Raw genomic sequence first — 13,029 nt, forward strand, 5'->3', positions numbered from 1 at the left:
TCAAATCGAAATCATTTACATAACGAAGTACTTGGAGCGCTGTCGTGAGTTTGTTATCAGGTTTACTGACATCTATCCGCAGTCTAATCACGAAGATTCCTTCAAGATGTTAGCGCTTTGAGCCCAACTCGGAAACCGTTGTGCACAGTAGCGATGTATCATCACTCCCACGCTTTCTTGTTCTGTTACATTAAAAGTAAACATATTAAATTTTGTGTTATCTGAAACTAAAAGGTCGTGACGTTTTGATGCTTCGTAAACAATACCACGAGCTTGAGTTGTAAAACATGTTCAAGGCTTCAAGTCTGATGAAGAAAATTGACGAGACAGTGATTAATAGCTGTGGGTGGTGTGTGATACGTGCTGTTAGAACTGGCTGCTAATTAGTGGGTTGGATTTGCCACCACAACTCAACCTTTTGTTTTCGTAGAGCTCGTTAAGTGCTTTGTCATGTGCAAGGCAAACGCAGACATCTTTACTAATTGTTTCCACACCAACCGAGCTACTAAAGTTAACTGTTGTTGAGACATGAACCTCAAATTTTAGTCTTCGGGATTTCACTTAGTAGAAAGATGACAGACACTATAGGTTAAAAAATCTTAGATATTTAATGTGACCTAGGACGTTATTGTCTTGCATTGAGACTTTCAACTAGCGAGACTGGTTCGTGAAGCGACTTGTTTAGGATAAACTGCCGGTAGAAATATATTATCTTATCTAAAATATAACCTGTAAACAACGTCGTCTCCAGCTCAACTTATTTTAAACAGCGTATTGCTGAATGATCTGGCGTTAATAGCCTTAGGTGGACGCCCCTCTTGGGACCTTTAATTAGCACCATAATTAGACTATTGAAAAGATTGCTAACGTCCAGTGCGTATCTACAAAACCTCTTTTTTGCTTGCGAACTCTTCAGTCAGCTGTCTGATGGTTAAAAGCTTGGTGCTGTAATCACCGCAGATGTTTGGATTTATTACTTCCCAAGGAATTATGAATTAAAATGCTTCTATTGAGTTCTTTGCTTTAAAATCACGTTTGAAAGCGTCCAGGGATGACTTAAAAAAGAACTTAATCCATTAGCCTATGCAAATTTTACTTGTCTTCAATCATGAATGTTTAACGTAATATTCAAGCGTGCTTCATTTTCCTTCGGTCCATACGTGTACTTTTATACAGTTTGAATGGTCCGGAAGGATTAGCGTTCCCAAGTTGTTTCGTTTGGCAGTTTTAGCCTGCTCTGTGGTAAATGTTTGGCATACTATGCACTTCATGGCCGAATAAGCTGATAACAGTGCATTCAAAAGACCTTTATTAGCGATGGTTTGTTCAAGCGAGTGGGCCGGCAGGTATTAAATATTTCTGATTAAAACAAACATTTAGTCAGCTTATTCAAACAGTGGCCGTTACAGTTCTTTCCCCCTTTTCTCTTCGTGCTTGTGTGTTGCCAAGTAGTCGATTGCAAAATCTTTTCCAAGATTCTATTGTCTTACCAGACCAGATCCAAAATCCCGACGTGATGCCGACAACCAACGCCATGAAATACTTGATAATAAACACCGAATGGTCCGGTCGAACCTGATTTACATTGTTGCAATCCGCACACACCACGGATCTCTCCCAGGTTTCCCTGTTTACAAATTCGTAAAAATAACAAGCCACAACAATAGTGGCGGGCACAGTGTATAAGACAGAGAAGACTCCGATGCGAATCATTAGCTTTTCAAGTTTATCAGTTTTGATCAGTTTATCAGTCTGCATACGTAAAACTTTCCGAATACGAACCAATGAGTAGAAACCCGCTATTAAAAAGGACGTCCCAAACACCAGGTACACGAGAAGGGGTACAACAACAAAAACGATCAAACTCTGAAGGTTATGATTTCCGACAAAACAAATCCCACTGACTGGGTCTCCATCTACTGTAGACATCGCTAGGACAGCGATGGTTTGTATCGCTGGAACAAGCCATGCGGCCACATGAAAGTACTGTGAATAGTTGGTGATGGCCTCTGTTGACCACTTCATCCCAGCAGAGAGAAACCAGGTGAAGGACAATATGACCCACCACAGTGACGATGCCATTCCAAAGAAATAAATCAGTAGAAAAACGATGGTACATGCGGCCGGTCCTGATGTTTCGTATCTCATCAAGCCTTGAGAATCGCATGCCACGTTCTTGTATCCGGCGATGAAGCGAATGATGTAACCTATAGCCACAAAGCAATAGCAGACGGACAGAAAAATGATCGGTCGCTCGGGATATCTGAACCGTTGCATGTCGATAAGAAACGTCAGCGAGGTTACGAGGGTAGAGATAAAACACAGGACAGCCCACAGTCCAATCCAGAACGATGCGAAGTTTTCTTGATCCTGCGAGAAGTACGTTTTATTGCAAGACATAACACAGTGTGGGACACCCCCTGTAGAAATGTCCCGCAAATTCGGTTTAAGTTTTTCGTCAGTTAATGACACAAACGGCGGTCTGCAAGAGCAACAGTTGACCGCCTGATTGCCCGAATCACCTCCTTTCGCCGATATCGGTGCACTTGTTGTTCTAGCTGTTGTTGACGTCGGAGTTGTTGTACTTTCGTTTTTTCCTACACATATCTTATTTCCAAATTTAGGAAAGTTTTCGCATCTCATTCGTTTGGGCCACGAAAAGCCGTACTGGCGCATAAGAGGCGCACAACCTTCCCTTGCTTGCTGGCAAAGCGATCGACATGGGGGAATTTCTTTCCTAAAGTTCGGCTGACATATAGGAGCATAAATGGAGCACAGAAAGAGCTTCAGGTCTGCCGAACACTTGATCTCGACTAGCGGCCAGAATTGATGAACTTCAAGCGCCGCTTCTTCCTGTGTGTCGTGGTTGAACATGTTTGGCATGTATGTGAAGTTATAGCCAACACTTTGACACAAAGGTATCTTGATCTTTTCACATTTCCTTTCTCTGCTGAGAGCGACGTAGAACGCGCTAGAAAATATCAAAGCTACATACACGATGCGGCGTGTTACATGCATTGCGCCCGCTATTTTAAGAGTGATTTCATTCTGGCTTCAGCGAGGTGTTTTGTCAGTGTTTAGTCGATTGCATGTCACCCTTGTCATTAGATTAGCGATATTGACAGATTCACACAGCGACCAATCAACGAGCGAGGCTCTCTCATTAGTGAATTGTGGCATGTAATTCGCACATCAGTGAATGGAACTTTTAAGCCAAAGCCATTAGCAAAAGAAACGCAATTCCTTGGAAATTAGCGCTTCATCAGTCCTATTCTCTTCGGTTCATCTAGCTTTTGTTGTGAAATTTTCCACAAAAGATATTTCTCGTGTTTGGCGTTGTCTCAAGGCGCCCTTTGATCTGGTGTAAACCGCTTTTCGGTAGCTTCACTTGGCGTCTTGCGCGATGTTTGCCCTCTAAACAAAATGCAAATATTCTAAGGCTTAGGCTTAGCAAATATTTGCTCACGGATTATTGGCTGGATGTTTCGAGATCTGCATATCTTTTCTCACGCGCACTATATATCACGCCTCTTACGCCATTAACACACCACGATAGCAAAGCGATGACAGCCGAACAAAAGGGTTGAGGTACAGGCAGCGATAAGGACTTACTCCATATATTCAACACAATATCGCTCCAAATTAAATAATTGCAATTCTCTCTTTTTTTCCATTCTTAGACAGGCACAAACAACTTTCAGCTTGGTTCAAGTTAGACTGCATGAGAAAATGACGTCCAAGTAGACAAACTCAGTTTAGTATGTATAGATTTCACCACAAAAAGAAACATTGATTGTTATCGAAGAAACTGTCGTACTGGGAGGGAACCGAAAAGAAGTGATAAGTAATGTTTAATAAACTGACAATGCCTGTGACGCTAATGAAAAGTGCAAGGCCATTTGCAAGCGTTAAAGAACTTCTGACATGTCTTTTAATAGGTTTTTCTTTCGTTCGTGTATCCGGATGGGAAAGGGAAAAAATGATGATTGCATTCAATTTCGTTTATTTGTGCTGGAAACTCCGATTTTCTCTGAACGGCCTTAAAACAATCTAGGAAACTTCACGAGTAAGAATTTCCTATATTTTGAGTCCCAAAATATTTATGCTAGATTCTCATCCGATGTAAATTTTGAAAGCTCTTGCCACAACGTATGTTTACCGCGGGAATAAAAGAGTCTGGCGGGCACTAAGTAAACTAGCTTCCACGGAAAACAGCAAACTCTTCTGGCCATGTTCACGGTATATATTCAGTATTTATCGGCATCATCAACCATTTAAATCCTTTCATCAAAGTAAACACTCAAACTCAATGAAACGGTAAACATTAACAGTAAATATTACGTTCTACAGCAACTTTACTAACGTTTAATGGCAACCAAATTTTAAATCTTAGAAAAGCTCATATTTTGATATTATTTATATTTTATTGTTCGTTTCAAGTGGACCGTCTCGCTTCGATGCTGAAATATGCGCTTTTCTGTTAACCATAACTTGTTTATATTTTTCGTCTTTACAAGATTATTAGGGCTTTTCAAGGCGACAGCGAGACAGGGCGTCAATAATTATGGTCAGTAAATCTTTTGTCTTACAAATTTCCTCTCTATTGTTACAAAAAATGTGAAAGCGTTCATGACAATGGGGCCTCGAGAAAGGTTTCTCCGCCCTCCGTACTTCAGCAACAAAGATACAGAATATGATGTTAGGAAGAAGAAATAAACAACAAAGAAACGCTAAAAAGCCTGATGTAATACGTTAATTTATTGGGCTTAATGTTTTTTTTTCGATATTATCAGAGGCGGCATTTTAAAGACCAATATACCGCACAGCAATACGGAATGCATCGCTGAATCTCAGAAAATCTTTCACAATCTTAGATAAGGAATATTAAATTAAACAAAGAATAAATCTCTTCAACAACTCGATTAGTTGGGGTCGAATCAAATGTCTTGCTGTGACCAAATGACAAAATTGTTCTATTGGATCCACCTTAGCCAGATTTGAAACATTTGTTGCACAGACAATCACTGAAGACCAATATCTGTTAGGGTTCAATTTTTTTAAATGTAGCATTTCTAGAATAGTCGAAGAGGGCCTAGCCATCGAAAGCGATTATTATTAAGATTACCAATTGGCACAAATAACTGTAATCCACTGAAAAATTGGTGTTAAATGCAAAGCGCCGCTTGAATCCGGATTACAATACTTCCTCGAATTAGTGATCACAGTGTGAATTTTGAAGTCATCGGATCACTGGTGCTTTATACCTCCCTCACTCCCGTAAGTTATCCGAAATCCCGTATCTTTTATTTTTTACTTTCCCATACCAAGCTTTGACCGTTAACCATTAATCATTTTTAAAGTTTGAGATTTTTGGGATTAATTTCAAGTTACATTTTGTATTGGCATCTTCAGGAGTCCACAGTCAGACTTCACGTTCTTGGAAAATACAACAGAGCCGCGCGAGTGCGAGGTGTCCGTGGAGGGACGGTGCAATTGCGCTGTAAGGTCAAATTAGCTTCCTGGTTTGTCTGTGTATTAAACTCGATACAAGAGCATGATTATGTCCGTTGCTAGACCATCAAATTTACTGTTTCTTCATGGTATTAGTTCACTTCATTTTTAAAATTCCCGGAGATGAATCAGGACTCACTGTGGTCGAATCACCTTTCGAGTGGATCTATCGAATACCTACAACCAACCGATCAATTGTTAAAAATATTTATCAAATGCTAGTTTACAAGTAACCCGGGGTCATGTGAAGGGGCCTAAAAAGAAAACATGGCTCAGGAACACGTTGAAAATTTTGGGGTTCAACTCGTTAAGGTGGGACATATCTCATATACTTGATTCGGCGAGCTTGACATGGTTTCGCACGTTGTAATAATCGTCGCATTTTAAGATATAATACCAGTCCTGAGCAACACACCTCGCATCTTGGATACCTCGGTACAAATGATAGGAGGGCGAACAGACCTAGAAATTACTATTATCTTTGCAAACAATAATGATAATGATGATAATAATAACAATAATCATAATAACAATAATATTAATAAATTTGACTGCGACAGTCATCTACGACCGAGACCAAACCATGATTCTAAGTGGCCATAGGAGTGTTCTTTCACTTTCTTAGAATGAGCGCAGCTCCCGTTAGAATTGTTTCCTGGATTTTCTTCAATTTGCTTGTGAGTATCTTTTCTTATTACCCCAGGAGCCCCATTGCTACTGGAATTGCCACTGTTCTCATCTCCCATATTCGAGCGACGTCCATTTCCAAGTATTTGTACTTTGAAAGAATTTATGACGCTTTAGTGAAAGTATTCTTTTTCGAATTTTTAAGATTTGTCTATGAGGGTATATCACTTGCCTCTCAAAGCCACCACCGAGTTGTGTTTATGACCCGAAATTCACTCCTTTCGTCTATCACTCCGTCACTCCTTTCTCCTATTTCTGTTAACTTTTCAGTAAGTGCATTGAATAGTGCATAAGACTCCCATGTTCAGTCCCTGCGCCAGGCTCAACTGATAGCTGAGATTTGATCAGTTATTTTTATCAGTCTGCCGAGGAATACACGTAACGTGTATTTAACGGATAGCTGAGATCAGGAATTTTTACCACTACTCTTCTGTTAGGTTTAAATCAAAAGGTTTGCTACATTAACACCTGCCAATTGGGCTGGTTTGACCCTCTCAGTCTTTAAACAATAAGATATATCTCCTTCCCTTCAACGTTTGTGGTCATTACCACATGGCGCAAAACAGCTAGCCTGACCTGAAGAGGTTTCAAGAAGAGTGGCAATAAATAATCGATTATTAGGTCTCAGTTTTTTACAAGTTTGGGTAAATAGGTTTGGAATTTGCTGTTTCGGTGTTAACCTGCTGCTTTTCGATTTTTTACTCCTACCACAGATTCATGAAGCGACGACTGGGTAAGACTGGATACTAGTTACTTTTGAAGAAATGGCAACCTTCACTCAACTGTTCAGAGGAGGTCAGTCAACCAGCTTAGACAAGATTACGAAGAACATCCGAAGGCCAGCCATTTACAATAGAAATTATCATCATAAGATTCTAAGGAGAAAAAAGCAGAGCGCCATTGAGGAAAAGGTTGATATCCAGAGTATTTTAAGAAGTTCAGAAAAAAGTTCAAGTGAATCATCTAGCATGAGGCACAGTGTCAGCGATGCCAATAGTCTTACTGCAGCCAAAAAGCCTTCTAAGAATGTCGATATTCAAATGTGGCAGAGATCACAAGAAAGAACATCCTTACTGAGGAAGGGTGAAAAAAGGTAGCGTAGCTTACCGTTTTAATTGTAAAGGCACTTTTCATTGACTTCCCCAGGGTTAACGCCGGTGTAGTAGCAAAATGTATCCCCGTCTTGGTTATAGGTTTACCTTCAAAAATGACGACCCGTGACATGTGTATTCCCAGCCCCTACTATTTAACATGGTTTAACACTTGGCCAAACTAGAGGATGCAGGGCGACTTATTTACAGATCATGGCACCACTTTGTAATTCTAGTTGCATTACCCCTTGTTCTTCAAGAACGACTTATAAGTTATATATGGTTTCTCTATGGTATATACTGAAACAACTATTCACCTCAGCTTGCAGCTTGGTGAATATCCACCTCTATTCACCTCCACTTTGATGAAGAATAGTTGATTATAGGTCAGCTGTAGTGTAAATGCATTAGCATTCTGACACAATTGCTGCAATCTGATTGGTGACACTTCTTACTATCTACAGTTGTATTCTGTAATAGACAGAGAGTAAAGTGCATAGCCTAACAGTTGGAGTTTGTAATCAAAATAAATAAAACCATGAAATGTTCTTATTAAGTTTGAAATATTAGAAGATTTATACATTAAAACTATTTGGTTGTTTACTCTGAATTTCTATGCTTGGTAGTTGATGGGGGCTTTCTGTTCATCAGCTATCATGTGATAGAAATCTTGAGCTCATAATCTAATTATTAATTACTTGTTTCATAAAACTTAGATCAGTTTGCCAGGGAAATTTGCAATTGGTTATTATGTCTTTTCATTTAAACTCACAGATAAGTTTTCTGGTAACTAAACTTAATTGAATTACACAAGTATGCAGGTTAGTTTTATAACTCTGAGTGGTTTGAATTTGAAAGTCACATCAAGCCATTCCAGCCAACAAAAGCCTCTCAGTTTGGGTTGAGCCTAAATTCTTCTAGCATGTTTTTAAGGGTTATTTATACTATTACAATTCAGTCTTTCTCTCTCTGAATAGAAAAGATAAGGAACTCGAGGCCCCCATCAACAGAACCTTTTCTAAGAAAATACACTACAGAAGTGCACTTTCCCATAGAAAACAATCAAGAAGTTTTTTTTCATAAAATCTCCTCATAATTCATATGATTTTCCCACATTCAGGGAATTCTGGCTTTGGCAAAAATCAGTGAAAATATTTATGTAGAGAAGAGAAACATAAAGCATATAAACTTCACTACAATTATAACCAATATATAGATTTAGCCAAGCCTAAAAGTGGAGCTTGCATTTCTTTTTCCACATGTCTCAAGGGCACAACGCCTTGCCCTGGCCAGGATTAGAACCCAGGTCATCCAACTCAGAGCCCAGTGCACTGACCACTGGACTATTGGACAAAGCCAAGGCATTGGGGTGCCTGCAGCACAGTTGACCACGCATGTTAAAAGTAGCACCTTGTACAGTCGTACGGTTGTACATCCAAGTTTTTTTGGCTTGATGGGTTACTACTATTCAATAATGGGGCTACGCTCTGCAAGCTCTGCTATTAACACCAACTTGTTACACTATTTAATATGTATCTATTTTCAGGGTGGCTATTATAGCAGTTGTGTCAATGCTGATAGGATTTGTGGCCATTAAATCATTTGTTTCTGGTAATTGAGGCTATTATCATTCTTTTAGATACACTACAGTATTGATTTAAAGTTGTTAATGTAGGTTAAAAGCCTTTTCTTAGAGGAGGAGTTACTTCAAAACCACAAAATTTTATCATTACCATGAAAAAGTTAACAAATCTACCACAACTGTCTATTGTCTCTAACCTTGCTGATCACACAAATGACATCAACGATGTTCAAAACTGGAGTTAAACCACTAGTCGCAGCAGAGTAGTTTCTCTGCAAAGTTTGGAGTATTGAAGTTGATTTTTTTTTTACTGTAACAGTGAGTTTTTTGCTGCTTTTACACAAAAGTTTTTGGTAGTGCTTCAACTTTTCTGGAATTGGGGAAGGAAATATTAATCCACAAGAGTATTTGTTAACCCAGGAGTGATTAGCATAAAACTTCTCCCCACAATATCCATACATATATTCAGCAAACAGGTAATGAGAATATTCAAACTTATCAGGTAGAAGCTGCTATTTTCATCTAGCACCAAGTTCTCATAACCAATTTACAAGGAAATGTGTAGCAGTTAGAGTGGAGAATTAACAATGAGATCTTGGGAGTTAAAGGGTTAGAAGCTATTAGGAAATTCTAGTTCATGGATTTGTTTCCAAACTTTCTGCACAAAGAGAATCGCATAGGAGGACTGTTTTAAAAATGTGTGAAGTGTATGTCAGGACAAAGACTACTGGAAGCATTTTCCATTTGTATAAACTGCATACTGATTGGTTGGTTGATTGAAGTGATTAGCAAGTACTATTCACCTCCAGGGAGCTGAAAAAACAAAATCACACATTAAGAGTTAACTTTTGGCTAATTTTTTGGTTCTTGTGTTGCATGGACAAAAACAATTATTTACATAAATGTCAATAAATATCCACCACTGATTACCTGTAGTCTGGTGAGTGATTGTTAACTTTCGTTTTTCTCTCTAATTGTAGTTGGTAAAAAATGGAGAATCTCTGGTGACTCAGTTGGGGAGCAGTCTTCATAAGAGGTGAGTTACAGTACTCAGTCAAGACTGTCCTCTAAGAACTGTGAAGGAGAGCAAGATGTGCAAACCAAGCTAAAAGACTGTGAATGGTTTAAGTAAACAAACAGTTAACTAAGGTAACTTGAGAAACATAAAGAGGAGAACTGCCAAGGATGTGAAGCCTGGGTTTTATTTTATATACAATAATAATGCTTAAGAGTTGTTCCTTAAATTATAAAGATTTAACTTTTTTGAGGATGTAAAACATGTCAGCTTGAAAGATTGACACATATACAAGCACAGGTCTCCCAAGAACACAAAACAATGATTTGGGATTCAGGTTACCTCCTGAACCAATGATAAGAGATATAATCTGGAGTCACTTTGTCAATGACAAACAGGCATCAAGCAAAACTTTTTGTTGATGCCTGTTAAGTTTCAATGTTTTGCTGTGTGTAAATACTAGAAGAAAACATTTTTTACAAGCAGGATAACAGCATGGGACTTTGCAAGAAGTTAACTCTAAATAAGCTTTCCTATTTCTTTTGAAATTTGGTGCAAAATAAGGATATCTCAGGATTCAAAGTTACATTAAAAACAATTTTTATGCCTGTCTGCCCTAAAGATGTCAGCCATTTCATGATCATTGTCAGTTTCTAAAGTCACAAATGTATCAATAAAATTTGATGAGTGGAAGAGGAAGTTTTCCCTTGCAAAACTGTGATTTATGGACATTTGTTTGAGTGAAGATGAATTTTGTAAAACTCCTCCCCCACCCTTAAGCCAAAACCTAGCAGGCTGGTGTTTGAAATGTCAATTAGTCACCTTCTCAATCCACTGCTTTTGGCACTCAACCACCCTTTAGCCATGGAGTTTTAGCCCATTGGCGAAAGGCATGAGCCTAACTATTAATCCTTCAAAACAGGGTGTTACCAAAATGAGCTAGGCCTCTTAGATAATCTCTCTTATAGTGTTCTCTTAGGTTAAGATGTGTTTTTAACTTGTATATCCCACCTGAAGAAGGCCAAAGGTCAGAGGCCAAAACATTGATTGTGAATCAAAAGGGTGGATCAGTCAAGAGCTTATCTTATTTCTTTCTCATCTACATATACCAAACATTATGGAGAAAATACCAGAATAGAGAATAGATCTTTACCATCGCTTATATACAATATGATCTTATTTATGCAGTGCGGAATTTAACAGTTAGTTGTTGCGTAGGAGGGCTTTGTTTCTGTGGTATCCACTTTGGTTGAGTGCTTTCTGGTATGCAGGGCCCCTCCATACCAGAAAGCACTCGACAAAAGTGGATACCACTACACACTACAATACGAACCAGCCAAAACATGCAAACGGAAAAACCGACAACACAATAACATCCTCTGGTACAACCCTCCTTTCAGCAAGAACACCAGCACCAACATCGGACACAAATTCCTCGCCCTAGTAGACAAACACTTTCCCAAAGATCACAAGCTCAAAAAATCTTCAACCGAAACACCATCAAGATCAGTTACAGCTGCATGAACAACATGAAACAAACAATCAACAACCATAACAAATGCATCCTAACTGCATCTATACAGGCTCATGATACTGCCACTACCATTAATAACAAGACATGCAACTGCTGACAAAAGGATGCATGTCCACACGATGGAAACTGCCCACAACCATCAGTAATTTACCAAGCCACCATCAAAGGCAACAACATGCGCAAAGGCAACAACATGGCAGAAACATACATCGTACTCACAGAGAATGACTTCAAAACAAGATACAGAAACCACACCGCATCATTCCGCCATGCTAATCACAAAAACTCCACCAAACTCAGCAAGCACATCTGGACCCTCAAAGACAACAACATCAAGCACTTTATTTTCTGGTGCATTCTCTCATCACACTCGCTGTACAACAGCTCAAGTAAAAGATGTAATCTCTGCCTAAAAGAAAAATTCTTAATCATCTGCCGACCCGAACTATCTGCACTAAACAAATGTAATGAACTCGTGTCTTCCTGCCACCACAGAAACAAAGCCCTCCTACACAACAACTAACTGTTAAATTCCGCACTGCATAAATTAGATCATATTGTATATAAGCGATGGTAAAGATCTCTTCTCATTAAATCCCCTAATGAGTGAGCAACCAAGAAACAGGTCTGTAGGGATGAACTGGTAGTTTATTTGTCTTTTTCCTCCCACAATATATATATATATATATATGTATATGTATATGTATATGTATATGTATATGTATATGTATATGTATATGTATATGTATATGTATATGTATATGTATATGTATATGCATATGTATATGTATATGTATATGTATATGTATATGTATCAGATGGATTTTCAGAACTGAGCCCGCAAAAATGTTTCACTCCTGTTACCATTTCTAAATCTTTTGCTCCCCTTTCATAGCAAACTCCAAATCCCACCTGGCTCTTCAATCCTTGTAGGCAGGGGTCTCCTCTTGACATTGGCAACTGCCTCCGGGTGGACCAAAACTGAGATCTCCGACATTTACTAGCTGCAAGGAACTTGTGTGCGCCTTTAGTGTGAGCCTGTTTCCACACTGAAGACAAAAAATGAAAACAAACTTAAACATTAAAAAATACCACAATTAAACAAAACAAAAAAGAAGGGAAGAGAAACCAATGCTCTGTTACAAGCTATAAAATATGGCACTGCCTAAAAGAGAAAATTTACCATACCACAGCTGGAGTTGAGGTAGAGCCCTAGGAAGTCAACATGCCCAGCAGTGCTACTGCCAGCTAAAGCAGGAAAAAGCAAGAGCACAGAAAACCATCTGGTGTCTGTAATTGAGGGCTGTTCCCAATATTCCTGTAAGTTATTGAGTCTCTGTAGAAATTTTCTGTAAATCAAGTAGTTCTCAGAATTATTGTCTCTGATCAGGGCTTATTAGAAGCATATTGCTCCAGAGTTACAAACCAATGATCAGATTACTTAAACATAGTGACCAGTGAGAACATAGGATCAGAGGAACCTTAGGATTAATGGGAACACAGGATCAGTGGATACAGAGGATCAGTGGGAACATAGGATCGGTGTGTACATAGGATCAGTGGGAATATAGGATCAGTGGGAATATAGGATCAGTAAACACGTGGAATC

General features: G+C 38.9%; 2 protein-coding genes across 8 annotated transcripts; one reads left to right on the plus strand and one right to left on the minus strand.

Annotated features, from left to right (window-relative positions):
• Window positions 1-589: 589 nt before the first annotated feature.
• Window positions 590-3,403, minus strand: LOC131773894 (frizzled-5-like). The gene has a single exon (XM_059089871.2). The coding sequence runs from the start codon at window positions 3,016-3,018 to the stop codon at window positions 1,390-1,392; it is 1,629 nt and encodes a 542-aa protein (XP_058945854.1). The 5' UTR covers window positions 3,019-3,403; the 3' UTR covers window positions 590-1,389.
• A 420-nt stretch (window positions 3,404-3,823) lies between these two features.
• On the plus strand, window positions 3,824-10,586 carry LOC131773895 (uncharacterized). 7 transcript variants are annotated; one of them, XR_009339370.2, is made up of 6 exons: window positions 3,824-4,567; window positions 5,413-5,500; window positions 6,137-6,188; window positions 6,912-7,291; window positions 8,836-8,900; window positions 9,852-10,586. XR_009339370.2 is itself a non-coding variant. In XM_066160158.1 (6 exons), the coding sequence occupies exons 4-6, from the start codon at window positions 6,963-6,965 to the stop codon at window positions 9,902-9,904; spliced, it is 447 nt and encodes a 148-aa protein (XP_066016255.1). In that variant the 5' UTR covers window positions 5,069-5,277; window positions 5,413-5,505; window positions 6,137-6,188; window positions 6,912-6,962; the 3' UTR covers window positions 9,905-10,586. The 7 variants fall into 7 exon arrangements, 6 of the variants coding, with proteins under 6 accessions (XP_066016256.1, XP_066016255.1, XP_066016252.1 ...); XM_066160158.1 differs by lacking the exon at window positions 3,824-4,567 and adding an exon at window positions 5,069-5,277 and having other exon boundaries at window positions 5,413-5,505; XM_066160155.1 differs by lacking the exon at window positions 3,824-4,567 and adding an exon at window positions 5,069-5,277.
• Window positions 10,587-13,029: the final 2,443 nt, after the last annotated feature.

This window comes from Pocillopora verrucosa, chromosome 13 (genome assembly GCF_036669915.1).
Source record: "Pocillopora verrucosa isolate sample1 chromosome 13, ASM3666991v2, whole genome shotgun sequence".
NCBI classification, from domain to species: domain Eukaryota; kingdom Metazoa; phylum Cnidaria; class Anthozoa; order Scleractinia; family Pocilloporidae; genus Pocillopora; species Pocillopora verrucosa.